The following is a 26,358-nucleotide window of genomic DNA, read 5'->3' as shown; positions in this document are numbered from 1 at the left end:
ACAGAGGCAGTTGTGTACAGTCTACACAGTCAGTGTGTCCCTGAAACCAGCCCAAAGCCATAGGATGATATGCTCAGTATTTGGAAAGCATTGAGTCCGTCCCTCTTGCCCTCCAGTTGCTTTCTAAGGGAAAATTACTTTCCTAAATATAAATAGACACAGGTCTAGACATATTTGAGCTGAAACTACTAGACAGCATTAAGATGATCCCTATAATCAACCCCAGCCCGGTGAACCTCGCCATTGATCTGAAGAACTTCCTTTATGGCTTGACAAACTTGCTCACTCTGGACATTTATTTCGATTTTGTTAGGCTCTCAGCCATGCCTATGATGTTGCTGAGGAGTAAAATACCTTTCATAACCAGAACCATAAATCTTTCTTATAACCACGAGACTGTATCTTTATGGCCATAGATCATTTTCCTTACTGTCAAACAGTGCCATCATATCACATTACAAACTAGAAAGCTGAAAGGCGACGTGTGGCTGGCGGCACCCATTAACTGTGGGCGAGGGAAACAATCTTCCTTTCTGATGAACCAACATGCCCGATTGCAGACATTTTTTTAGACAAATAGAAATTATTTGGCAATGTGCTGTAGCCAAATTTTAAAAACGCAACTCGATTAATGTTAGGAAACAGTGGAAATATTGAAGAAAAAGAACTCCTTCAAATGGAGAAGGAGAAAAGGAGAAGGAGGAAAGGAGCCTGCTGTTGATGAGGGACCAGAGACAGGGTTCTGTTCTCTGCTCCAATCTCCCCGCCAAGGTTGGCAGATTCCCCGTGAGACGACTTGAGTTTCTTCCGGGCGAGAACTGATGACCGTCTACATGTTCCACACAGGCCCTGAAGGGTGTTTCCAACGCGTGGGATTACTAAGCCACTCTTCCTGGGAAAGAAAGCAGGAATCTGGTCGCACAGCTGCCTTTATTCTGAAGCACAGAATTTACTGTGTGTGTCTTTCAGACCCTCCTCTTCCTCTCCGCTGTGCATGACTGTGCTCCTGTTCTAAAGCACCTTGCTCCTTGCTCCTTAGAATTTATCCCATTTGCTGGGTCCTGATGGTGATTTTTTGGAATGCAAATCACGTGCCACAGAACTACAGGCGATGCTAGCGAGGCATGTCCTGTCCACCACCCTGATGTGTCAGTTGGAAGAGTTTTGTATCACCTGGGGCTCTGAGTGGGGGCAGTGGAAAGAGAAGGGGGAGCCGGCGCTGCTGGGCTTCTTGGCCTCCTGCCCTTGGTGCTTTTCTGCTCTCCTGTCCACAGGTGTCCAGTTCAAGTCTGGGAAGTCCACCCACAAGGCTTACCACCCTGTTTAGCCCAGGCTGAGCCTGAGAGGTCTACCCACAAGACTCATCTCCCTGTGGTGCCCAGCTTGAGCCTGGGAAGTCTACCCACACAGCTTACCACCCTGAAAGGTGCAAGTTGAGCTTGGAAAGTCCACCCACAAGGATCACCACCGTAGTACCAGCTTGAGTCTGGGAGGTCTTCCCACAAAACTCTCTTTCCACCTGGTTTCCAGCTAGGTTTAGCCTTGGGGAACCCTGGAAGTAGAAAAGAACAGGGGAAAGCAGGAAGCGTGGTGGTTCACCTCCTCTCAGTGTGCTTGGAGTCTACCCCTGCTCCCTGCCCGCTCGGCGGCTCCGGCTGCTCTGGAGCTGCATTAACTGTATGTATGAAGGGGATTCAGGGTGCTACTTCAACACCTGCAGAATGTGCACCGACCAAGTCCAGAAGTCCAGCCCCCCCGCCACCCCCGCCCTCCCAACCTCGAGTAATCTGCATCCAGTTGACTTTTACAGCCAGGCCCTTCCTGTTACTTCCCAAGTTACTGAGACAAATCCCAGGCCCACTCCCAATACCCTGCTTTATTGAACCAAAGGAGTTTGCAATCCCAGGATGGGGGAGGGAAGGGAAGGACCCAAACCGACATGGATACGTAGAACTTTTTAGAAAAAGGAAAATGAAAGGAAAGCTGATACTTACCAGCACAATACACACGCATGCATACACGCGCGCACACACACACACACACAGCCACACACACACACACACTCTAATTAAAAATTGTCATCTAACCTTCTCTGCCTAACTGGTCTTTGCTGACACCAGCTCTAATTTAGGTGAAAAGCCCAGGTGGACGATTCAGAACAGCACTGTCCCTCTGTTCTCCCGTGGAGGCCCAGAGACAGGGCCAAATCCTCCCTCTGACTACTGGAAGACTCAAGGAGACACAGGATCCCCGTGCCCCGGCCCTGGTGTTGAGGAGGCCCGTGAGGTGGCAGGGTGTGTCGATAGCCTGAGGCGCCCCTCGAACTGTGTCCTACGCCCACTTCCCGATGATCTTTCCCAGTGGTCACGAGACCTCTGCTGCTGAGCACTCGGTGTGTTTTCTTTTTGCTTTTGTTGTACTGGATCCACTCCCCAACACCACTGAGTGGTGTTCTAACGGTGACAGGATGTAGGAGCTGAACACTCTGAAGGCTAAGTGTCCAAGTTACACGGGTGACATAACCAGTCCCACTGCTTTCTCTTGAACGAATCACATATGTGCGCACATGTACATATGTGTCAGAGTGTGAGTGTGCATGTATGTGATATATGTGTGCAAGTGTACATGCTTCTGGACACATCAGTGTGTAAGTGTGCATGTGTGTGTGAGTTGCACGTCTGTGTACATGTCAGTGTGCCTATGTGTGTGAATATCCCTGTATACATGTGTGGGTGCGCATGAGTAGAAATGTGTGTGAGTGTGCACACATGTGTGCATGAGTGTGTGTGTGTATGTGTGTGCTTGGAGTGGGAGCCAGGTCTGGCTTTAAATCCAAAGTCCATCCCCTACTGAAGGACCGAGTCCACCTGGAATTCACAACCTTCCTTACGGTAAGAAAAGCGCACTTAGCCTTCACTGTGACTCCAACTAGAAAGCCACGGACATGCTGCTGTCAACCAGGTCACACATTCCTACCCCCAGGGCCACCTAGTTTTCCAACCAAGATCTGAGACATGTCATGGCAAACGACTCCCTTCAGAGTGTCCTTAGGTCTGGCTTATACAATTGTTGTTATGAGGACATAGAACTCAGCCATGCCCAATGCACACTTCACAACTGCGTTTGTTAGAGTAACATTTTTGTAGCATGAATTATTTCCCAAATAGCCGTGGCATTGGCTCCCAGGATATCCTCTCCTCCTTCCAAGGATGGGTCCCATTTGCTATTCTCATTTATTAGTCCACGGAGACTGGGCCAGAACAGAATGCTCACTGGCTTTCCAGAAATCAGTACAATCTGTTGGCTACAACTCTGGATTAGTGGGTGTTGAAGAGCCCGAGGCCACATGTAGATTAAGGATCGGTTCCCTGTCGCTACCCCATGTTCTGAGCTGCAGGGTCCTGCTGCCAGAGGAGAGAAGAAAAGAAATCACAGCCCATGGCCTTTTCCCTGGGGAACGAGCTCTTCCCCCGACTCGCCTCCCCAAACCAGGCCAAGGGCACCATAGAGAGATAAGGCCAGTCCAACTCAGGTCTTTTGTGCAGACGAGTTCCCAAGCGAAAAGGTCAAGGAGGTGACGGATGAGAAGGCAAGGCTGGTTAGGGTGCTCCCGACTAACCCTGCATGGGACCCGAGCACCAGCGTGGGAGGCCTCTGTGAGCTCGCGGGGAGGAGCCCTGGAGCCAGGTGTCCACGTCACAGGAGAAGCACCAGGAGCCACGAGGAGGTTAGAAATGCTTTGAGAATGACTCTGGAGGCAAACCTGGCTCCTGAACCCAGCCAGAAAGTGAGGCAGAAAATATCCAGCAGTGACGCGGATTGATGAGCTGTGTGATCACAGATCATAAGTATCTTCCCAGTGCCTGCTATTCACACACACCAGCTTGGCTGAAATACAAGAGCAAACACTTCGAAAGCAAATCCTGATTCTTCTCCGGTGTCCCAGCTCGGGGGAGAAGAGCTCCGGGTGGGGCAGGAAAGGCAGCGGTCTTGGCGTGGGCCGAGAGGCCTGCCGAGGAGGTGGGGAAGCAGGCCAGGGGCGGGGGCACCCTTCCTCAAACAGGAGTCTCACCAGCAGCCTCCGGGGTGTCACCGTCCAAATTTAAGAGGCAAGCACAACAGTCACTGCTGGGTGACCAAGAGTCTCCACAGTGAGCTGGTGATTAGATCATCCTACCCCGTGACCGCTCCTCTTCCCCAGGCCTGTTACAGTCCTCTCAAGAGCAGACACTACCCCACCCCTCGGTTCCCTCAGCCTCCACTGTCTACGACCACGGCCCCCACACCCTGCACGACACTGCCACACCTGAGGCCGACCACTCACATCCGAGCCTTTCCCAGGAGGAACGGAGTGTGACCAACTTCAAGCAACAGATCTTGCAAGGGGCACGACATATTGAACCTGCACATGCTTGCACGTTTTTAAAGAGGGGACTCTCGGGCTGAAGAAGCTCCTAGGAGCAGGAGGCCCAGTTCTTAATGAGAGCTTCTGCATGCCTCTCGAACTCCCAACGCCCGGGGCTGAGCTCAGATTCCTTTCCAAGTACAGTTCAGAGTTGCCTTAGGTTTTTTAATTTAAGTGTTAATATTTTTCATCCCAACATCTTACTATGAGATTTTCAAACATCACACACCTAGAAGAATTTCAGAGTGAATGCCCACTTAACCTGCCATCTGGATTATGTCATTAATCTGTTCCTCTGCTTGCATCCACAAATCTATCCATCTGTGCCTCCTTCTTCCATCAGTCAACGGCTGTTTGATGAATTTAAAACCCAAACATCAAAACACCTCCGCCGAATACTTCAGCAGGCACATCACCGTCTGGAACTCAGTAATTGTCGCAGACCTCACGTAGGAGGCTGTGCACCGATCCTAAGTGTGAACCCACCAAGTTTCTTTCATCTGCTGAGTCTGTGGGACCCGACACCTTCTCAGACAGTCCCCACATTGCCACCCTCCCCGGCACCCCACCATCTTCCCCTCAATCCCCATCCTCCAGTCTCACCAACATCATCAACTCCTGTGACTTTTGTTCTTAAATGAGAGTATTTCCATGCTTTCCCGAGACTCCTGCAAATAATGGTTTTAGATTGAACATCAATGATCTTAAACTTTGGGAACATTGTCTTCAACCCAAGGAAAAAAATAGCATTTTACAAATGACTGACAGTTGCAGATCAGTGAGAGGAGGGAGCAGCGTCCTCATTGCCTCTTCTCTATCCTTGGCTAAGGGGCCGAGTAGAACGATGTCCACCGTGTCCCACTCAGTTCATCTGCAAGTTCATGTGTCTCGGGGCAGTGGGTCCAGAGGGACCTTCAGCTTCAGAATAGCGTCCCCACATGCTGCTGGTTCTAGAACTCAGCATCACAAGCTCCATGAGGTCCAGTCCATTACGCTCTCCTCAAAACCAAGGTGGTGTCGTAGGAAGAATGCAAGCCGACTCCGCCTCACCGCCCAATAAGCCATTCCAGCTGCATGTCGCCCTGGCAGGTGCACTTGCCCTCCTGCTGGGGTTGGGTGGGGCTCACTGTCGCACTGCGCTCAGCAGGATCACTGAAGGCTCAGAGAGTGATGTCCACTGCTAAAGGACAGCTTCCCATGGAAGTAGCCTTCTGGTCTGTTGCTCTCCAGCCACATGGAGGGTGCTGGCTCCCGTGGCGTCTTGGCAGCTAACTCAGGTCTTGCACGTGCTTTCCCCCAGCGGACATTCTCCCTGTTTAACTATGGAGTCACTTCTCTCTCTCTTCACTGAGTTCCCTGCTTCCCTCCCAGTGTGACCTCTTGCTCTGTCCATGGTGCTTTATTCCCACGGTAGGTTTTGCTGCGCAGGTAGCCCACCTCCCTCTCCCCCGCTGCGCTCCTGAGACCCTCCACTTGCTGTCCTGTCTGCTTCTCTCCAGCCGCGTGATGCTCTTCTGCAATGACCTGTGTGCAGCACTGGGAGGCTGCAGCCCCTGCAGGTCCTTTCCCAGCCCGTCGCATGGCAGGTGCTCTGGCACTGAGAGCAGGACCCAGCAGTGCCCTCACAGAGCTGCTCTGCCAGGAGGGAGTCCTGGCTAACCGCCCTCCATGCTTCCCATCTTTTCTTCCTTTTAAAAAATTTGGCATTTCATACTTTGAAAAATACTTTTCTGTTGAAGACTTATTTTTGGTGCCAACTTTTGGAATCCGAAGCAAACTTGATATTTGCTCCCTAACATGTCATGCCAAGCATTCTTTGCTCTGATTGACAGTGGGAGGGGGGAGCAAGGGTCCCCCACATTTGTACATCACTGTTCTCTGGAAAGTACATTCTCACATGTGGTCCAGTTTGTATCTAATGGAAACCCCAGTCATTATTTTTCACTTAAGTCAAAGTTGTCTGTGAGCATGACAGGGAGCAAGTGACTCAGAGCAGTTGTGCGAAGTGGGTCAGCAGGGGGCCGACCAGGAGAGCAGCTCTTCTCACAAAGCCAGCTCCATCCTTGTCTTCCTGGTGGGTCTCCAACAGGGCAGCAGTTGAGAGCAGAGCTTTCTGGGGTCTTTCTCGAACACCCCATATTGGTCAAGGAGGGCCACGCCCAGTCAGTCATCTGACTCTAGTCCATCACAAGCTGGGACATTAGCACAGTGACCTCTCCATGTAGCGGACATCCCACTCCTGACCTCAGGACGGGTGCCTAGGAAACCTGCACACAGGTCCAACTCTTGTACCTGAAACTGTGTTGTAAACACTCCAGGGATGTGGGTTACCTAAGGAGATCCCATAATTCAGCCTTGTGCAAAGAACCCTTTTATCATGAAAAGAATCCATAATTTGCCAATTTAGGGCTCTAGGCATGAATTTGCATACCATAAAGGACATCAGTTTTAATGGCTTTAGGTGGTCCGAAGTATCCTGGGGACCCCAGGAACTGTTCAGTGAAACACAGGGACAAATTAGGCCTCTGGCAAGACAGCTCTCTGCTGCTATTCTTAATGTGAGATGGCATGAGATAGGAGGTCCTTTCCCCGCTCCCTGCGGTCTCACCTTTCCTGGTAATTGTTTCCTTGGAGTAAACTCAAGTTTCCATTTGTGAAAAGCTTCCTTTCTTAACAAACCCCAGGAGCATCAATACTCTTGAATTGAGTTTGCAGGTTCTTTCCTGCACTTGCTGGGCGGGCACCAACCGGTACCTCTGCGCCTCAGGGCTACTGATGCATGTCCTTGGGATGAACTCAAATTCCGCAATGCTTTGCTTCAATTTCAGTTCTAGAGCCAACAGGCACCGTGCCTGGAGTTCATGTCCCTTCTCTTCTCACCCTTATCGCCAGGCTCAGCTGCATCATGCAATGAGCAGTCGCCAACCTAGAGGAGAGGGCAAATCTGACACGCTCCCTATGCAGGGAAGCATCAGGTATAGCAGACAATGTCAAGAGAGTCACAGGGCATCCGCTGCAGGTGAATGTCCTCCCCAAGGAGCCAACCCAGAACTTCAGAGCTACCGATCCTGAGGATGGGAGGGGGCCATAAGCCACCACCATCATGTGCAGAAGCAGCTGAGAGTGGGGTAAGCCTGCCTCAGCCTCCAGGACCCTCTGGCACCTCGCTCTCCAGTTTCTGCAAATAATAGAGCAAGACGGAGACCCTGAGGGTCCAGGTGTGCAGGTTCCGTTGGCTGCCAGGAGTCCTACTGCGAAGCCTGAGGGTGGAGCCAGGAGGGACTTGGACCAGAGCTGAGCAGCTTCCTAATTTGCGGGACCTCACAAGGTGTCTTCCACTTTCTCCCACCAAATGCAGCTGGTGGCAGAAGATGAGGAACTCACACTGGGAGGGACAGCCGCTGAGCCTGGAGCCACAGCTGCAGAGATCCTCACCTTTCTTCTCCTGCCCGCTCCAACACCTCAACCATTCTTGCAAGTGTCAGCCAGACCATTCGCCCCCAAAATGTCTGACCCAAGGAAGCGCAGCAGGGAAGACCCGCATTCTCCACCCTTCCCGGGTGCCCTCGGTTGGGAAGGCGGAGGTTGGCATGGGTTAGACATCCTTAGACCGGTTTGTTCTAATAGAGACATCTCAACTCACTTGAGAGGGAGACGAGGAGAAGGCCCATGTCAGCGAGGCTGCGCCAGAGACCATGCCAGGGCACCCCTGCAAGCCAGCAGAGAGGTGGGCAGAGTCCCAGACCCGCTGACCCTCTGAGTTCACTGCTTACATTCCTTTGATGTTACACCTGCCTGTGATTCACATTAATCCTCAAGTTATATCTTCACAGCTTTCAATATAGACTCTTGGTGGCTGCCAGTTATCAGGGGAATGCAGTTACAAGTGATTTTTCTCTGTACAATTTTAAAAGTATTATTATATGTAATTAGACATGTATTTACATACAAATATAACATATAAATACCCACGTCTGCCTACAACCATATGTAAATACTCACAGTACTGTACTTAAATTTATATGTAAATGCAGCTGGCACCTAAGATCTGCACGATTATTTTTTAAAGCTCAAAGTGGCTTTAGGGCGGCTCCTTCCCTCGGGCACCACAAGGCGGTACCAAGCGCATGCAACTTCTGTGCATCGCCTTCACCAGATTTATGCCCTCACCACACACTTCCAGCCCTCTGCCTGCCCCGTGTTTTCCCCTCCAAATATGCAACTCATGCATTCCTGTCTCCTTAAGCCGCTCACACTCCCCACAGCATGTCCTTCCTACTGTGGACACCCAAAGGCTGGCCTTCTTCAGCAGTGTTGGCTGCCAGCCTGAGCCAGATCGTATCTCCAGGCTTGCCCTCCGCGCCACTGGCACTGCCCACATGCTGCCGAGGCCTCTGTGTATGCTGGGCGACCTGCACAGGGAGACAGGTGGAGAGCAGGTCCAGCATCCTCAGGAGGGATTCCAGTTAGCTCCTCCATCCAGCAGGAGCCACCCTCCACTTAGCATCCCCACAAGTCAGGTAGTGGCCTCCTTTACGCCTGGCTTCTTCCACTCAGTATCACGGCTTTAAGAGTAACTGGAGCTGCTCCGTGGGCAGCAGTTCACTGTACAGTATTCCACCAGTCCTGTCCCCTGGGTTTTGATGGACATTTGGTTTACATCCAGATTGGCCTCTTGCGAAGAGGACTGACACCATGCTTCTCCACACATCTTTCATGGAACATAGAACAATTCCTGGAAATGGAGGTAGGAGTGGGATTGCAGGATCCTGTGTGCGTGTGGGCTCAGTGGCAACAGATTACATCACACCTTCCCCCAACATGCTGTGTTGCTCTCTGCAGTTGCATCAGGCCGGAGCGCCCTACCCGTGGTCAGTCATGGTGGGCCGGCAATCTTGCTGCAGAGCCTGGTGACGGAGGTGCACCTGACTCCCAGCTTAGCCTCACATCCAAAACTGGTCAGCATAGTGCATTTCATTCCCTAGTCCCAGCTATGAAGATGCAGGGAGTGTTTATTTGTCCACACGACGTACTGTCTCCAGTCCCTGAACCCTCAAGAGCAAGAACGTGGCTCCACTCACGGGGAGCACATCCCCAGACACTGCAACCTGGAGCTAATCTAGACGGTGGACTCACCTGGTGCTGGCGATCCTCTGCTTTCTGGCAGCCCACGCTTCCATTTCCTGCCCTGGCAGTTGCTCGCCAATTCTTTCTCTCCCTGTGGAGAAGGAGAGAAAAGAGCTGTGAATACAGATGGACTGCATTTAAACATGTCTATGCTAAAGGGACTTTTCTATCTTTTCTTCTTTACAAATGCAGAACTTCCACTAATAGCCATGGATGTCTGTATGGTATACGCATCTTCTCTATTTTGTAGAGAAAAGCTCAATTGTGTCCTCCATAGAATGATCTTTTTCTTTCCTTCGTTTTTGACTTCACACACAGTAGAATAGAAAGTCCTGTTTGAGGAAATGGTACTGTATAATGTGATTTCTGTAAATGCATGTCCTGTACAACATTTATATTCCTAGTATTCTCCACGTGTCTCACATAATGAATATCTTACTGTTAAAATCCTCACCAATAAAATTCGGAGCAGAGTAACTGCTTCCCCTCCATACATCAGCACAAGCATGACTGAGAGGCTTTTGCATTCAATTTTGCTTAGAATAACTCTTATTTATGAAATAAATAGAAAAATTCTTTCCAAAGTAATATGTTTTCTAGGAGATTATATGACATTTAAGAGTGTAAACTGATGTGTCAGTCTAACACTTTTTTTACTAGAATATATTGAAATGTGGAATTACTTCAAGTCCGAGAGGGTGTCTTCCTGTGCTTGAGTTTCTGTGGACACTTATGCTGTGACTTTCTGCTTGTTCCTTTTCCCCTGTGTCTCAGGTCTCTGTGTACATATAGGAATGTTATTTGTCCCGTTACATTTCAAAAAGTGATGGAAGGATTACAAACAATGCTGCAATAAACAATTATGCACATTTATTTATATAACAGACATTTAATAAGCATCTACTATGCACCAGGCCCACTCTAGATCCTAGGGACACTGAATTTTCCATTCTTAAATAAACAAGAGGTATATTATGGTTACAATAGTATAATATAAAATATTTAGTTGAGAGGGGCATAGAAAATAGTGAAGCCAGGGAAATCTCAATAGCCAGTTGATGTTCCAGTAAAACACAAAAGGAAATAAGAAGGAGCCATGGGGGGGATATTGAGGAAAAGCATTCCAGGCAGAGAGAGCAGCAAAGGACAAGGCCCTGGGGCAGAGATTTGTGGGTGGCTGAGGCAGCCCAGTGAGGGGAAGAAGGGAAGAAAGCAGCCTAAGAGAGGAGGTGGGACAGGGGCAGGGGCTGTGCCTCCTGGGGGGCACGTGTATTTTCTTCAGGGCCCAACACAGTGGTGGTGCTGCTGGGCTGCAAGATAGCAGCAGCTACAGCTTTGCTAGACTTTGCCAACCTGTTCGTGAGTTCTCATTTTTGCACTTTCATGAGCTTTGAGTTCCGATTATTCCATGCCTTCACCACCCTGATATTTGCAGACTTTTAAATCTTTGTCTGACAGGTATGAAATGCTATCTCCTGCAGTTTGGGGCTATTAGGGGTGCTCCCAGGTGCTGTCTGTTGAGCATTTTTGGTGTTTCCTGCTCCAATGCAAGTGAATTTGAAGATCTTTTCATCTGTTTGTTAGCCATTTCAGATTCTCCTTTCGTCAATTTTCTCGTATTCTCATTCTCTGGTGCGTTGTTCGCTATTCTCTTGGTGGTGTTCTTTGAAAGCTGTGGTTGGTAATTCGCTGTTGGATAAACACGCTGCTGCTGCATTTCTCAGACCTGTGACATGTCTGCTTTGTTCTGAAGGCACATGTTGGTGCAAAGAAGTGTTGACCGTCAGTGGAGCCAAGTGTGTCAGTCTTTTCCTTTGGGTTCACTCTCCTTTAAGCTGCCTTTCCTGTACACAGACTATTCACAATCTCTGCTGGATGCATCCTAATGGGCTGAAATTTTAGTTCTCATGAGTCACATCTCTTTGGAATGGTGTGAGGTAGGAATTGTTTTTCCTGTTTCTTGTTCTTTGAGGGGAAAGTGGGTGGTGATAAGATTGGACCCAGGGTGCTCTACCCCTGAGCTGCGTCCCCAGCCCTTTTTACACTGAGACAGGGGCTCACTAAATTTACCAGTTGGGCCTCAAACTTTCAATCCTCCTGCCTCAGTCTCCCAATTAACTGCAATTACAGGCATATGCCACTGTGCCCAGCTTGGCATAATCTTAAAGTAGAAACAGGGACATTTTGTCTTACACCTCACTTTAAAAAGAGAAAGTCTAACATTTCTCCATTATGCAGGACAATGGAAGGTTTTTTGAAAATTTTTCATAACCCAATGAAATATGTGGTCCAAGAATGACTGTCATTGAAGATGTACAGTGTTCTCAAACGTGTGTTTTGCCTCGATTGTGGCACCACTGTGTGACCCTCCTGGATGTGTTAAGGTAGATTTCACTAACAGGTCTGCCCCTCCTCATGATGACTGGCTAGAATTGATAGCACTTTGGGTGGGTTCTTTTAGTATGTCACATTGTTTGAAGAATAAAGGCATGTGTGTTGTATTTGTTGAGCACACACACAGATCAAAGCTGGTAGTTATGTTGTTGAAATATTCTGTATCATTGCCAGATTTTCGTGTTCTTCATCTACCAATTACATTCAATCTCCCTTAACAATTGAAGATTTGTCAGTCTTCCCTATCAGTATGCAAATTTTATCTCTGAATATTTTATTAGGCATGTAATAGATGGAAATATATCTTGGGTTGGATATAGCTCAGTGGTAGGGCTCTTGCCTAGTATGTATGAGGCCCTGGGTTCCCCAGCATCCAAAGTAAAGAAAGAAGGAAGGAAGAGAGGGAGGGAGGGAGGGAGGGAGGGAGGGAGGGAGGGAGGGAGGGAGAGAGAGACAGAGAATGATGAGTGAATTTATCTTTCCAGCATGAAATCTTTCTACATGCTGTGGTTCTCCTTTACTGTGATAATGCCTTTTGTCCTAATAGCTAATATTAATGCAACCAGGCTCCTTGAGGTTAGAATTTACCAGTGCATTCTTGCACATCTGTCCCTCTTAGCCTTCCTAAGTACGTGTTTGCGGGGCTCAAAAGCAAACTAGGGTGGACCTCTTACCATCTGATGACAGCTTTCCCTGCATCTGTCATTAACCCTGAGTCCTGCCAACTGTTTTATGGTCATTTTCCTGTATCTTTCTGTTTTTCTCCCTCTTTCTTTGATATGTATACTGAGTTATTTTTATTCTGTTTTTCCTTCTTTCCCTCTAGTTGCCTGGAAACTCTACACTGCTTCTATTTTTAAAGTTACCTTTTAAATGTTCTCTGTTAAAGTCTAAACAGAATAAGAGTTCTATGCTCCTAACAATTACCAACTCTGATCATCCTCCCCCATTTGCATATCTTAATTGGTTTTCATTATTTACAACTACTTTTCCTGCCCCAGATCAGTCACCAATGTCCCTGTTGCTATTGATGATGCAGTCAGCACCTGCCTGTACCTAGGCTCCGTTTCCAATTACCTGGCTCACTGGCCCTTCTGCAGTCACGTGACCCTTCTGGGTTCAAGTCAAGTTTTGCAGGGTAGAGTCTTTGGACTCTAGTCCAAAGTGATTTCTGGCAGTGATAAACTTGTAGGTTTCTGTTTTCTCTTTCCATAAAAATGACTATTACACCATTTTTTGAGTGGTAAGTTGACAGATATGTTCTCTTAGTATTCAGCACGGTTCACAGATCCTATGTTTACTGCAAGGAACTCTGTACAATCTAATTGCTGCTAGGTCTTTTCTATCTTATTTCAAGTTAAATTTAGTTCTATTGTTTCATTTCATTTTCTGTGGTGCTGGAGATCAAGTCCAGGACCTTGCGCATGATCGGCAGGCATTCCACCCCTATTCCTTTTAAATAGCCCATCTCTGCTCCAGGATTTGGCCTTTGCTTTCGGCGTTATGTTCTGAAGATACTGCAGTGTGTCTGCGAGTGGCCTGGTCATTGTTTATCTGTCCAGGCCTTGTACTTGCTAACGCTGAAGGTCCAGTTGTCTACCAGTGCAGAAGAACTGTCAGCCAATATCTTTGTAAGCGTTAGTTCTCCCCCATGCTCTGCATTCTCCCCAGCCCGCACTCCAATGGCCCACTGGGCTGCCTCCTTTTCCCCATAGACAGAGGTGTTAATCTACCTTTCCCGAAGCATGAACCTCCTGTGGTTCTACCTTTGGTGGGCAGTGGGGGCGGGGAGCTCAGTTTCAACCCTTCTTTTGGGGCGGGTCCTTGGCCTCCTTGCACTGCAACAGCCTGGTCTCTTATGAAGTAGGTGGAAGCATGTGCTCTCCTCCACCCGGATGGGTGGGCTCTGTGAGGCTGCCCGGCCCACCTTGCAGTCTCCTCCACCAATGGGTGGACTCCCCGCCCACCACCCACCCCCATGCGTCCTTCTCCACCAATGGGCGGGCTGCCCGGAGCCGCTCCACTCACTCTGTTCCGGCTTGCCCTTTGGTTTCTGGTTTTGCCCTGGGGTTCCCCTGAGATACCTGTGATCACAGACACACACTTGAGAAACAATTTCTCAGATTTTCTTCAGCAGGAGTAAGTGCTTCATAGCTAAAAGGAACTCAGTCGAGATCTAGAGTGCAGTGTTGCCAAACGCAGAATTGCGTTTCCATCCTGATTTTAGAATGCCTCAGGCCTCCTGCTGTCCTGCTCCCGTCCTTAACAAACACGGTCTTCATTCTTCTGATGCGCTTTCCACGCATTAAAAATACTACAGAACTTGCTTTTCTCCCCTGTCAGTTGAGGATTTATTTCCCAACTTGCCCCCTTAACCAAAGACCTAAATGAACAGGCCAACTACCAGGCGCCTCGTGAGTCTGCACGCTGCTCTCCTTACCTTGCCGGGTGGCTCAGGTTCGCCTGAGGCTTTAAATGGCATTGATTTTGTCAAATAATCCACTAACATTCATGAGCCCCCAAATGTACTGTGTTCAGTTTGCTCGCGAGCCACACGTCTTATAAAATTCCACCAAAAAGAAGCTGTTTGAGGAGCCTAAAGTTACAACTTGGTGGCCTTCACAATATTGACGAGTCTTTTACTTGCAGGTTGTTGGAGTGATGTGGGCCAGTCCCTCATGGACTATCCGCCCCAGCGTGGAAACAGGTGATTTGCTGGGGCTGTGGGTCCACTCAGTAAGTGGCAACACCTTGTGCATAGATCTCAAGGCAGCTAGAAAGGAAGAGGACCAAATTATCACATTAGAGGGCTTCCTATGGAAGGACCCCGTGTACCACAGGGTTCTCCACAGAAGACCCTCGATTTTCTCAACAGTGCTTCAAGTTTTGCAAATAAATCACCAGAAACTACAGAGCATTTGGGACAGAGGTGATTGAAACAAAATATTTAAGCAACTTTCATATGATTTGTTCAAGTCAAATGGGATTTTTTTCAATAGCTAGAGCAGTGCATTTCGAGATTTAAGGACATGAGTGTTACTTGACATTTTTGTTAAAATGCAAAACCTGCTTCCATAACAGGGCTGAGATTTCATCGGACCAGCACACAGGGAGGCCAGTGCAGTGGGTGAGACTCACAGCACAAGTGTCACAGAGTGCAAGACTGCAGCCAGAGGTAGTACTTGGGTCATCTATGTCTGGTGATCCAATATGGTAGCCGCCAGTCTTAAATGACTGGTCCAGTGGAAGTGTGTGGAATACCAAATGCTGACTTTTGAAAGCTTGTAGGGGGAAAGGATAAAAAAATAGAAGCACTAACTTAAAATTTGATTACATGCTGAAAGAATATCTTGGACATATTGGTTAAATAAAATGCATTATTAAAATTAATTCCATCCTCAATTTTTTACTCTGTTCAATGTGACTACTGGAAATTTTAAATTTCCTATTTGTCTTATATTCATGGCTCACACTGTTTCCAGAGTAGTTTCCGATTGTTGCTGTAACAAGCCACCATAAACAGAGATTGAACAACTCAAATTTAGCACCTTCCTGTTCTAAGTCCTTCAAGATCAAGAAATCTGGGGCAGACCTCACCTCCCTCCTTGCCCAGCTTCTGGAGGCAACTGCATGCCTGGGCCCATGGCCTTGCCACCTCAGCATCAGCTGCAGAACATCCTCAAGGCCCCTCCTCTTTCGCTCGCTCTCTCTCACACACACCTCTACTTCTATCATGTCGTCTCCTCTTCTCGCTCTGTCCCCACTTCCCTCCTCATAAGGATGCTTTTGATTATTTTTTGTCCACCCAAATAATCAATTTCTCACCTCAAAATCATTAACTTCATCACATCTGCAAAGAGTCACTGTTCCCAGGCTTCAGAGATTAGGACATGGACATCTCCTGAGCACTCTGTCTAGCACAGTTGCCCCTGGAGGGCACCGATCTAGACAATTCCTTTGTTTTTCATCACACCATAGCCAGCTGTGCTCCTCCACAATTGGACTCAGGAATAAGAAGCAAATGATTTTATTATTTCGTATCACAATGCAAACCTTAGGTCAAAAAAACCTAACATTTTTGAGTGAAATGTTTATTTCTGCATACATTCAATGTAGTATTGAGAGGTTAGTTGTTGTAAATATTGCAAATAACCAAGAATCTCAGGTTCTCCTGCTAATTCAAGAGGTCTCTTGTGGTCTCAGTGATGAAGCATAGTGTGTATGAAGTGTTACTGAATAGACAGGATGCAGCCTAGGCAGATGAGTTGAAGTCCAGTTCTGGTGTAATATCTCGAAAAGGCTTTGGGGGATGGTTTGCCTTCTAAAACTTACACATTCATTCAACAAATATTTGGGAGCACTCCCAGGTGCTAGGCTTTGCAGTAGGACTGGGTGAGTCTGCCCCTTTGGAGCTCACAACCCTGCAGAGAAGTAGGATGCAAAGCCTGCTGCACATGTCCAGGGGTAGAAGATGCCTCCCATGCAGCTGGGCATGAGGAACCAGGGAAGGAAGGACTGCAGCCCACCAAGTCCACGCAGATAAGATGCTCGTGATACATGATGGAGGAAAATGCCTTGGGAGATGAAACTGTGACCTGGTCCTTAAGAAAGGAAATGGGCCTGAACACCTTGAGCATCCAAGACCAGCCGTCCGTGACTCTTTTATTCTGTTCAAGAGGCACATTTTTAGATATGATACCGGGGAACACTGCATTGAGTTTTGCTTTTTTATTTTTTTCCCCTATGTCTTAAACATTAACCTTGGTGGTCCTTAACCCCCATGGAAGGAGTGAAGGACACAGAAATGAGGGCAAGGGAAAGAAGAAGTGATAGAAATGATTGCAGTTTCCCCCACATGCTTCCCGTACACAATACAAAACGGCATGTGCTTAGACTTGAGAAATCCAAACATAAACCAGCTTGTCAAAATAACAGAAACCGGCTGACTTTTAGGAATATTGGCAGCACATGGTCTAACTTATTATATATTTCAAAACATTTAAGATTCTGCTATGGTCTAAATATACAACAATTTTCATATTCATAAATTAAACACAGACCATGGCACGCTCCTGTCTGCGCATCCATCTATTCCATGGCGAAGGTATCCTGAGGGCTACAACAGGGCTCTAGCCTGCGGAGTCTGTGGGTGCAACCTGGGGATGCAGGGCTCTGTTTTGTCATGGTAATTAAGCATCACTAAGCGCAGGTTTCAGAGCCAGAAGCCATGGCCTACAAGACCATCCAGCAGACAACGGCCATCATCCTGCGGTGGCACCCGGAAGTCCCTCCTGAGTCAGCGAAGTCTGAGTGAGCAGTCCAGACCCACACCCCGCCAGCCTAGCACCTCCTGGGTGCCAGTGAGCCCAGCAAGTCATGGAATTGTCTTCCCTGCCCATAGTGGCCAGTGCCCATCCCTGAGCTACCAGAGGCCACTACAGAGGCCTGGACGCCCACCCCCACTGCAGGATGACTCCAAAGTTCAAATGCAAAGGGAAAGGAACCCAAATGTCTAGACACTTTTTAAGAAAAAGGAAGTCTCCTCCACTTCAAGACAGTACAGGGCTCCTGTAAACCAGGCCATGCAGTAGCGAAGGGAGACAAAACCTACAGTTATCTCAGAATAAAACGTCTAATTGTAAAAAGTTGTATGTGCTACAACCATTCTACTCATAGATGGTTCATTTATTTTCTTTTACTAATCTGTATTTATATAGAAAATATTGCAAGAGTTCAGTTTTCTTAAAAATTCTTCAAAGCTGGATAAATCATATTCTAGTATATAAAGTAACTTAAATTGCGGGTCATATTTACATAACAATTAACCTCATATTTTAAAACAGTTTGAATGTGATTTGTAAATCCAGATGCAAAACCATAAATCAGTCTGCAATATAGATATTTTTAACTATATTAGATAATCTGGATCAGTATGATCACATAAGAAATTATAGAATTGAGAATTAACGGTTATATGTATAGTTGTCCTCTGAAACTTAATCATGTGTTAATTTAAGCAGACATTAAGTCTGAGTTACTTATGTCAACAAATAATGGGATTGACATGGCCAGTGCTATGTGGTAAAATATGCATTATATATATATGTATATGTGTGTGTGCGTGTATACATATATTATATACATATTCCTACATATAAAATAAAATATAAAAATATATATATATACATAATATAAGGCACACACTTTTTAACAAAACACTCTCAAACTTCAGCCATTATTCTTTTTTGAGTTTTTTTATTTGTTCTTTTTAGTTATACATGACAGTAGAATGTATTTTGACTTATCCTACCTACATGGAGTATAATGTCCCATGCTTGAGGTTGTACATGATGTGGAATTTCACTGGTCGTGTATTCATATATTAAAATAGGAAAGCGATGTCCAATTCATTCTACTGCCTCAGTCATTATTCTTAACTCACAGGAACTAATTCTAATTCAGGACAGCTCACTAAATGCAAATCAGTGTTCATTAATACAATTGGTAATTATTCTTTTCTGATACAGGGACCCATATTCCATTGTAACCACTAAGCATCTGGTTAACTGAACTTTTACTCTTAATACAATGTTTTGTTGATATGCAATCCATCTATTTAAAAGTTATTGCGTGGTCCAGCAACATTTCTGAAAAAAAATGTAAATTTTAATTCTCAAATAAAGAGCATACTATCAAATTTTTGTGCAGCACTTTCATGTCTAAAATCCATTTATCTGAGCCAGCTCAATTGATCTTTGAATGCTCAGTTAGAATCTTCATGCACATTTGCAGGGATTTAAGACACTTTCCCACGGCTGCCAGGCAAGAAACCCATCAGAGTCTTGAGCCCATGGTCACTGCTCAGGTTCAGCTGCGCTTCCCAGCCACCAATAGGACTTCTGGTGCATGAATTCTTCAGAGCCCTGGGTGGGTCAGGGTGCTGAGTGATTTTTATAATATCAATAACACTAGCTGGGGGCTGAGATTCCCATGGCAGCGCCTTTCGGAGATCAAGCAGCATGAAGGGGTGTCCACCGTTTCCCTAGCGCGACATTGGCTCATATGCGCACTCAGGCTCCGGACTTGGGCTCAGCTAAGAAGGCCGAGTGGAGCCACCTGTTCACCTGAGAAGGAACTGTCCCCAGATAGAGCACAGCAAGGCAGAGAAAGCAGTATGCGTGCGTGCCAGGTCGATCTGAAGAGCCTAAGGCTTAGCCCTTCAGATCCCCTTGCTCAGCCCTGCGCAACCCACCTCCCCCACCCGAGAAGCCGGCCCCCTGCGCAGCCGCATAGTGCAGAAGGCCTCGCGCCCACTGAGTGCCTGTGGCTAGGAGGTGCCCAGCCGCATGTCCGGCTGCGCTGTCTACGGCCCCCCACCCCACCCGGTTTGCATTCTTCACATGCCTCTGCTTCTTTATGCTCCTGCCAGGCACGCACTGTTGGAGATGTCCCAGGAATGCATAATTGCCCACGTCCAGCCTACAGATCAAACTCCAATTTAATTTGCAGAAGCAAGTAAATAAAAAGTGGATGTCCCACGGTTCAGACCTCCTGCTTGGGTGATTAGGTCCCCCGATCCTGCTTGCCCACGTCCCACGTTCCATTTTCCACTTAATATTCTTCACCTTCCAAGCCAACACCCACAGTGAGCTCAGTGTCAAGCGCTGCTTCAGCTCTTTGCACACCTTCATTCCATACTAGTCCAGGGGTGCGTTGCCTCCTTTGAGACGTCTGAGTGACAGCCGGGTGAGGGCTGCGGTTCCAGTCCCTCCCCTTCCCCTGTAGACGCAGAGGAGAAGCCATGCCCTGCTCGGGAAGAACCAGTAGTGCTCCCAGCCTGCTCCTTCAGGAGGCCCCACTCTGAACTTGGACTCCACAAATTCTCAGTGAATGGAATAAAACATTGGTAGGGGGACTAAAGAACTACCTGTGGCCAAGAGTTAAATCAGACACCTTACTGGAAATTGTTCCAGCCTAACCTGGGCTCCCGGTCAGAAGCAAGAGGGAGATGCACCACCCTGGGTTGATCTGCCACAAGGATTAATCGCCCTGCCCCAGAACCAGGGCTCCCACACTGGGGTCTGGAACAGACTACAGGAGCCTGGAACACTAAGAAAATACACCTGGAACAGTGAAACTGGTCCCTAGAGAAGAGGACCTCAGAGTGGGCCCACCATGCAGAAAGGTCCCCGAACAGGTTAGAGAGCTAGAAGCTCAGGGCAGGGCCTGGGAGCTGCCTTTCCAGAATCCCTGATGCAGGCTCAGCTTTGGGAACCTTGGCCCCAAGGAAAGGAGGCCAGTCCAGCTCAGCGGGCACCTGCCCCCAGCACTGTCCCTGCCTGACTCCAGCCATGCCCTGGCGTGCCCTGCCCTGGCTAGGGCTCTTGTGCTGGCCTTTCATGCAGCCCCCTGGCCAGATGCTGCCCTGAAGACTCCACCCCAGCCCCCAATCTCAGTCAGGCCCCATCCTGTCCACCACGCAGCTCTCCGATCTCTTCCTCCAGCTCCTTTCATTTTTCTGAAGCACATGCTGTCCCTCATCTACTGGACAACTCACTCGTGTGTGTGCACTTACTGCCGTCGGCTTCCCCTGCCCACAGGAGCAGAAGCTCCACGGGGCAGCAAGTGCTTGGTCCTGCTCTTGTTCACAGAGTGGGAACTCACCAAGTGATCATGAAGTGATGCGCACACAGGAGCCCGTGGCCTCCAGGGAGGGAAGTCCTGTCCAGAGGACATGCCCACCTCCTATCACAGGGTCCCCATACTCATAACCAGCTCACCAGTGTCCATGCTACCACCTGAACCAGGCGCACGCTGGTTCAGATGACTGGAAGGATGGCTGGATGGATCACGATAAAAGTTTCATGCCAGCTGCTGCATTCAGCTCTAAATAACTAAACTTGAAACTCCAGAAATGAATTAAGGGATTGGGATTTTTTTCCCTAAGTTAAATCTGTCAAATAGACCTGAGATTTCGTAATTGAAAAAGTGTACAAGGGATCAGATAAAGGGAACTGAATGATAAGGACATTTGTCTCCAGTCCTTCTGGCCAGAGGATAGGCTCTGTCCCAATCATCCCTCTCCCTCCCTGGAAAGATAAAGAGCAGCAGAAGCCGGGGAAGCAGAAGGCTGATGCCCCAGGCCCTTCTCCTCCAAGTGGAAGCGAAGTGTGGGCTGCCTCAGCCTCAAGGACTGGACCCGAATTTCCATACACAATCAGGACCCAGTGGTAAAATTAAATAAAGAAAGTTCTGCCCCAGTGAAAGGATTCCAGAGGAACGCGCACTGCTTGGGCGTCCCTGGGAGTCCTCCGCCCTGCCCTTCCCTCCTGCGTCTGCCCAGACCTGTTCAGTGCTATGCCGGGAGGGCACTGTTAACGTGTAATGATGAGTTCTTCCATGGATAGCAACTCCGCAGATCCCTGAGGATGCTGTGAGGTTCAGCCTTCTTCTCAAGAGAATGGCTTCACCTCCCACCTCACCTCCTGCCTCTGCTCCAGGTGGGGCTGGAAAAGGAGCGGTCCCGTTTCATGCTGAGTCTCAGGATGGTCCAAGACCTTCCGGTAGCCCCACAGCCGCTGTCCTCAGCTGGGTGCTGAGGCTCCCAGTCCCTCCACCCCCATTCCTAACTGCAGTTGAAAAGATGTCAGCAACTCTGGTCAAGGAAAGCCCGGCAGCCGACTCAGGCTTCCAAGGCCTTTGGAGATTTCTGGCAGTGGTAACTTGAGAAAGTGGCCACTCATCTCATCAGGGCTGACGCAGCCTGTCAGGGCGGGGCTTCTCTCCCCGCAGGGAGGAACCAGCCGTGGCTTCTAGGCCCTGGCTCCTCCATGGCAGTCCAAGGGCAGACGCTGCTGGTCTCCATCAGAACCATCAAGTGGTTCTTCAAAAACACACGTTTCTGGGTCCAGTAGTAGAGGTTCCGATTTCATCAGGCAAAAAGGAAACCCAGGAAACAATCAGTAATATTTAAGAGCTCCTCTGGCAAGTCCCGTGTACTACCAAGTCCAGGAGCTACTAGCAAGACTTTGAATCAGGTTTTATCTTAAAACAGAATAGACTTCTTAAAAAAAAGCATCTTCATTACTTATGACAAAGTGCTACATGTTAACACATCAAAAGTCTAGAAAAATAAGAAACTATCATCCAAAATTCTCATTACATGGAGGTAGTCACTGTTGACAGAGCTTTCTTCAAACAGCTGGTCATACAAATGAATGTAATTTTAAATAGGTGTCAGCAGCCTTAGATAAACTTTATACATATGCAATAGTCATTCTACTAAGAATACGTATTCTAACAACAGGCTTCCATTAAAAATTTTTAAAAATATTTTTAGTTGTCAATGGATCTTTTTTTAAATTTATTTACTTATATGCAGTACTGAGGATCAAACCCAGGGCTTCAGACGTGCCAGGCAAGTGCTCTACCACTGAACCACAACCCCAGGCCACAAAATTGCATAGCAAAGTTAGAAATAATATCAGGGCTGCCTAGGACCTCAGACAATTCCTGAGTCAATGGGATTACAGGCATGCCTCACCATCCCCATCTTAAAAAAAAGGGGGGACCTGCTATAAAACCTGTTGGGCATTAATGTTTGCTGAGTAATTTTCTGCCTCATTCCATGTTAGAATTGTTCAGGTTAGTGCTAGAAAAAATATCAGCAAGTGAGCACGAAGGCTTCGAATATGAACTTGGGCCTATTAGGGCAGAAGGAAGCAACCCAGGGAAGGGTTGGGGACTAAAGGAAGCAGGTGGAAGGACGGGATTCCCAGATAAAATGGAGAATGTAAACACCAACCTCAGAGAGATGATTTTTTCGTCTAAGTCCCGCCTGGTTTATCTGAAATCCAGGGTTAGCTAGGAAGCCAGCCTGGTTTCTGTTTGCTAAATCTGGCGACCCTGGAGGAGCTGGCCATGGTGGGAGCGGAAAGTGGCAGGTGGGCAGACGCCAGGTGTAAGACCTCTGACCTGTCTTAGGACTTGTCACAGCCAGGTCACATTAGAACGCACGCCCCTCCCTCGCCCCTACCCAGGCCCACGTCAGGCTCAGCCAGAGCCTCCAGTCCCTGGAAGCGGTCACACCTGCTCTCACGCCCGCACTTTTCATGGGCCACGCCTCCCTGCGGGCACCCTGCCCAGCCACAGGCCTCATCTCTGTGCAGCTCAGGAGAGCTCAGTGCCTCTTCTTGTTCCTCTACTTCCAGTTCCTATGATTTCATTCTCAAGAAAACAGCCTTCAGGCGGAGCTCCATCCGCTGCCTCTGCAGCTCCCACTTCCTCTCTGCGTCCAGAGGGAGCCCCCAGTTTGCCCTAGTTCGGACCTTACCATTCCCACTCGGAACCCGTGTTCCCAGTGGCTCCTTTCGCCTTCTCGGTCTTCCTGTCCTTGCGACCCTGACCTTCAGCCCTTTCATCTCACCCTGTTGTCTTTTTCTTTTTTAGAGACAAATGGTATTTTTATTGATTCTTTTTAGTTATACGTAACTTTGAGATTCATTTTGACCTAATTATAAAGGCATGGAATATGATTTGCTGCAGTTCAGTCCCCAGTACCTCCCCTTCCCTCCCTCCTCCCTCCCCCGTTCCCTCCTCTCTACTCTGCTGATCTTTCTGCTACTGAAGTGCAGTTTGTTGTGCTTTGCTTTAGCTAGTGCCTATGGATGTCTGTGATGGTGAGATTCACTGTGGTGTGATCACACCTGTACATAGGAAGGTGAGTGCAGGTTCATTCTGCTGTTCTTCCCTTATCCCATCCCTGCTCCGTCCCCAGCAGTTCCCCTCATCTGGGAATGAAACCACCATACCATCCAGCTATCCTACTCCTCCATATATAGCCAAAGAATTTTAAATCAGGATACTACAATCATGTAGCCAATTCAATGTTTATAGAAGCACAATTCACAATAGCCAAACTATGAAGCCAACCTAGGTGCCCTTCAACAGGTCAGTGGATAAGGAAAATGTGGTGTATATACACAGTGGAGTATTACTCAGCCATGAAGAAGAATGTCATTATTGCTTTTTCTGGTAAATGGATGGAACTGGAGATGATCATGTTAAGTGAAAGAAGCAAGTCTCAGAAAACCAAAGGTCAGATGTTTTCTTTGATTTGAAGGAGCTAGTCCAAAATAAGGGCAGGGAAGAGAGAAAGGGAAAGGAGGGAATTCTATCATCCTGTTTTCTTTTTAACAAAGCCTCTCCTCCTGCTCTCTGCTCTAGTTTCTTAACTACTTTTTTGTACCTTACTACTGACCCCAGACAGTATTCTAGAACTCTCTAGATCCTGATCTAGTGTCTAGAAATAATGTGTGGACTGCTCCTGTGCAGCTTGCTCTCTGCTTGTGGTGGGTCAGATCTCTTCTCACCTCTGTAGCAGGAGCAGAGGTGTGGTCAGGCAGAGCCTCCTCCCGCAGGCAACCTGCTGTGCTGAGATGAGACCTCTTACCCCTTCTTCTTACTTCTTTGGCTTTTGAGTAGAAGGTCTGCATGACATTCCGTGACCCCCACTGAGCTCCTGGCAGCACCCCTGCCCCCTCTGCTCCGCCTCCTTTCCACCCCAGTCTGCCTGCTCCCCATGGAGAGTCTGCTTGGCTGCCTCTAAGAGGTAGAAAGGCCGCTGCCTACTCGGGGGATTGGTGTAGACCACTCCCATCCAAGCCAAAGGCCAGTGTGTCTGATTCCAGCTGTCTCGAGAGTGGACGGGGCTCCCTGGAGCTTGAGCGTGTGAGGCTGGAACCCCCGAATGTTCTGCACAGCTCTCTGGGCCCCGTGGTGGGATTGGGGCCAAGTACATAATGCTAGCTTTGGGCAAAGGATGCGTCTCCATCTCTGAGGCGTTTCCCGTCTGGGCGACATTTAACAGGAAGTCTGGAGAGGGGGCCGTGGATGCTCCCTGAGGGCAGAATTCTGAGAACATCTTTGACTTTTCATTTCATGAGGCCAACTTCACACAAAGGAGTCTCCCTCCTTGGTATGGTATTGACTTGGTCACTGCCAGGACAGCGAGAGCATTTCTTACCTTGGTAGTGGATGTAAGTTAGAGAAGGCAGCAGAGGCCAGGGCCTGGCCGTGTTCTGCTGGATGGGTGAGATCTCTTAACTAGTGGCCCTGGAGACACGGACCCCACCCCCAGGCTGTAACAGAAAAGGACAGCGGGAACCCTAGCATTGAGAAAGCCATTAGCAGCCACTCAGAAATACCCTGTTTCAGTGGTTTTATGCTGTATCCAAATGCCCTCCAGCTGTTAGGTTTTGTAAAACCCCTTGAATAATTAAGAAATCTTAATTCAGTATAAATCATAGATTGGCGAACCTCTCAGACGTCAACCCAGGTGAAGGCCTTTCCCAGGGGATCTGCCCCGCCTTCCTGCCTTGTCCCCACGACCTTCCACACACCCCATCCTGCAGCACCAGGTCTCTCCTTCCCACGAACACAGTGGTCCCTTCCTGCCACTGTGCCTGTGCCCAGGCTGCCCCTCTGCATGCCCAGGCCTGGCCCTGGAGGGCACCTCTCCTCCCGCAGGGCTCAGGGCCAGTTCTCTTCTGAGATCTCTCCCTGCTCCCAGTCAGTGCATGGCTCCCTGTCCTTCATTTACTTAACACTCTACAAAACCTGCCTCATCAGACCCATGGTGTCCTGCTGTCCCCGCGTGACACTCAGGACACACTAGATAAGGGGACAGAGGAGACCCAGGAAAGGGCTGGGGCCTGAGCCCTGATTGGGCTCCTCCAAGGGGCAAACTCAGTCTCTGCGGGAGCCTCTGTCTTCAGAGCGATGACCTTGCCTGACCTTGGCAAAGCAGTGATGGCTGAAGCCAGCTAAGAGTTGACAAGCCTCCACTATGCAAAAGGCCCTGCCCTGGAACGTGGGGAGAGGGCCGAGCTCAGCCACCGTTCAGGCGTGGGCCCTGGAGCCGTTTCCTCGCCCACAGGATGAGGACAAGTCTCTCGTGGTAACTAAGGGACAGTACTCTAGAGTGCTTAGGAGGGATCCTGGCTCATCGTAGACGGGCAGTACGAGGGAACGTCGCCCTTAATCAGTCGGAGGAAACAGACAAATGGACACGCCACAACAGGTGCCCAGCTGCAGTCCAGAACGGCCCTCAGCCTGACCCTGGAGCTGGGAGGGGACCCCAGAGGAGCAGCCCCCGCCTGCAGGCCACCTTCCCGCCCAGCCCGCGGGAGGACTGAGCTGACGTAGGCCCTGCTCCCTGGGGGCCCACTGCCCCAGCCAGAATGTCCCTGGACAAGGGGGACCCTGCAGGAGTCGCCACGGCTGGGCGGCCTGGAAAGCAGCTGGCCTCGGTGGGTCCCCAGGGCTCATCTGTGAGGCTCCTTCCTGTGAGAGAGAGTGGAGCCACGAGAAGCTGCTCCAGCCCAGACCCAGGGACCCAGAGCAAAGCGCAAATGAAGGAGGGACCACTCCAC

At 48.8% G+C, this 26,358-nt stretch overlaps 2 protein-coding genes across 3 annotated transcripts in view; one reads left to right on the top strand and one right to left on the bottom strand.

Annotated features, from left to right (window-relative positions):
* LOC306638059 (schwannomin-interacting protein 1) overlaps positions 1 to 26,358 on the top strand; it is a 595,209-nt gene that overhangs the window by 381,068 nt on the left and 187,783 nt on the right. The window lies entirely within an intron of this gene.
* On the bottom strand, positions 787 to 23,339 carry LOC306670840 (uncharacterized protein). Its single transcript, XM_079155829.1, has 5 exons — positions 23,259 to 23,339; positions 14,570 to 14,699; positions 9,542 to 9,623; positions 1,457 to 1,552; positions 787 to 892 (listed from the first exon to the last, which is right to left on the bottom strand). The coding sequence occupies exons 2-5, from the start codon at positions 14,683 to 14,685 to the stop codon at positions 830 to 832; spliced, it is 357 nt and encodes a 118-aa protein (XP_079011955.1). The 5' UTR covers positions 14,686 to 14,699; positions 23,259 to 23,339; the 3' UTR covers positions 787 to 829.

The sequence above is a fragment of the Sciurus vulgaris genome (assembly GCF_902686455.1).
Source record: "Sciurus vulgaris genome assembly, chromosome: 10".
Lineage (NCBI taxonomy): Eukaryota > Metazoa > Chordata > Mammalia > Rodentia > Sciuridae > Sciurus > Sciurus vulgaris.
The sequence above is the reverse complement of the archived record's forward strand: the minus strand, read 5'-3'. Positions and strand labels throughout refer to the sequence as shown.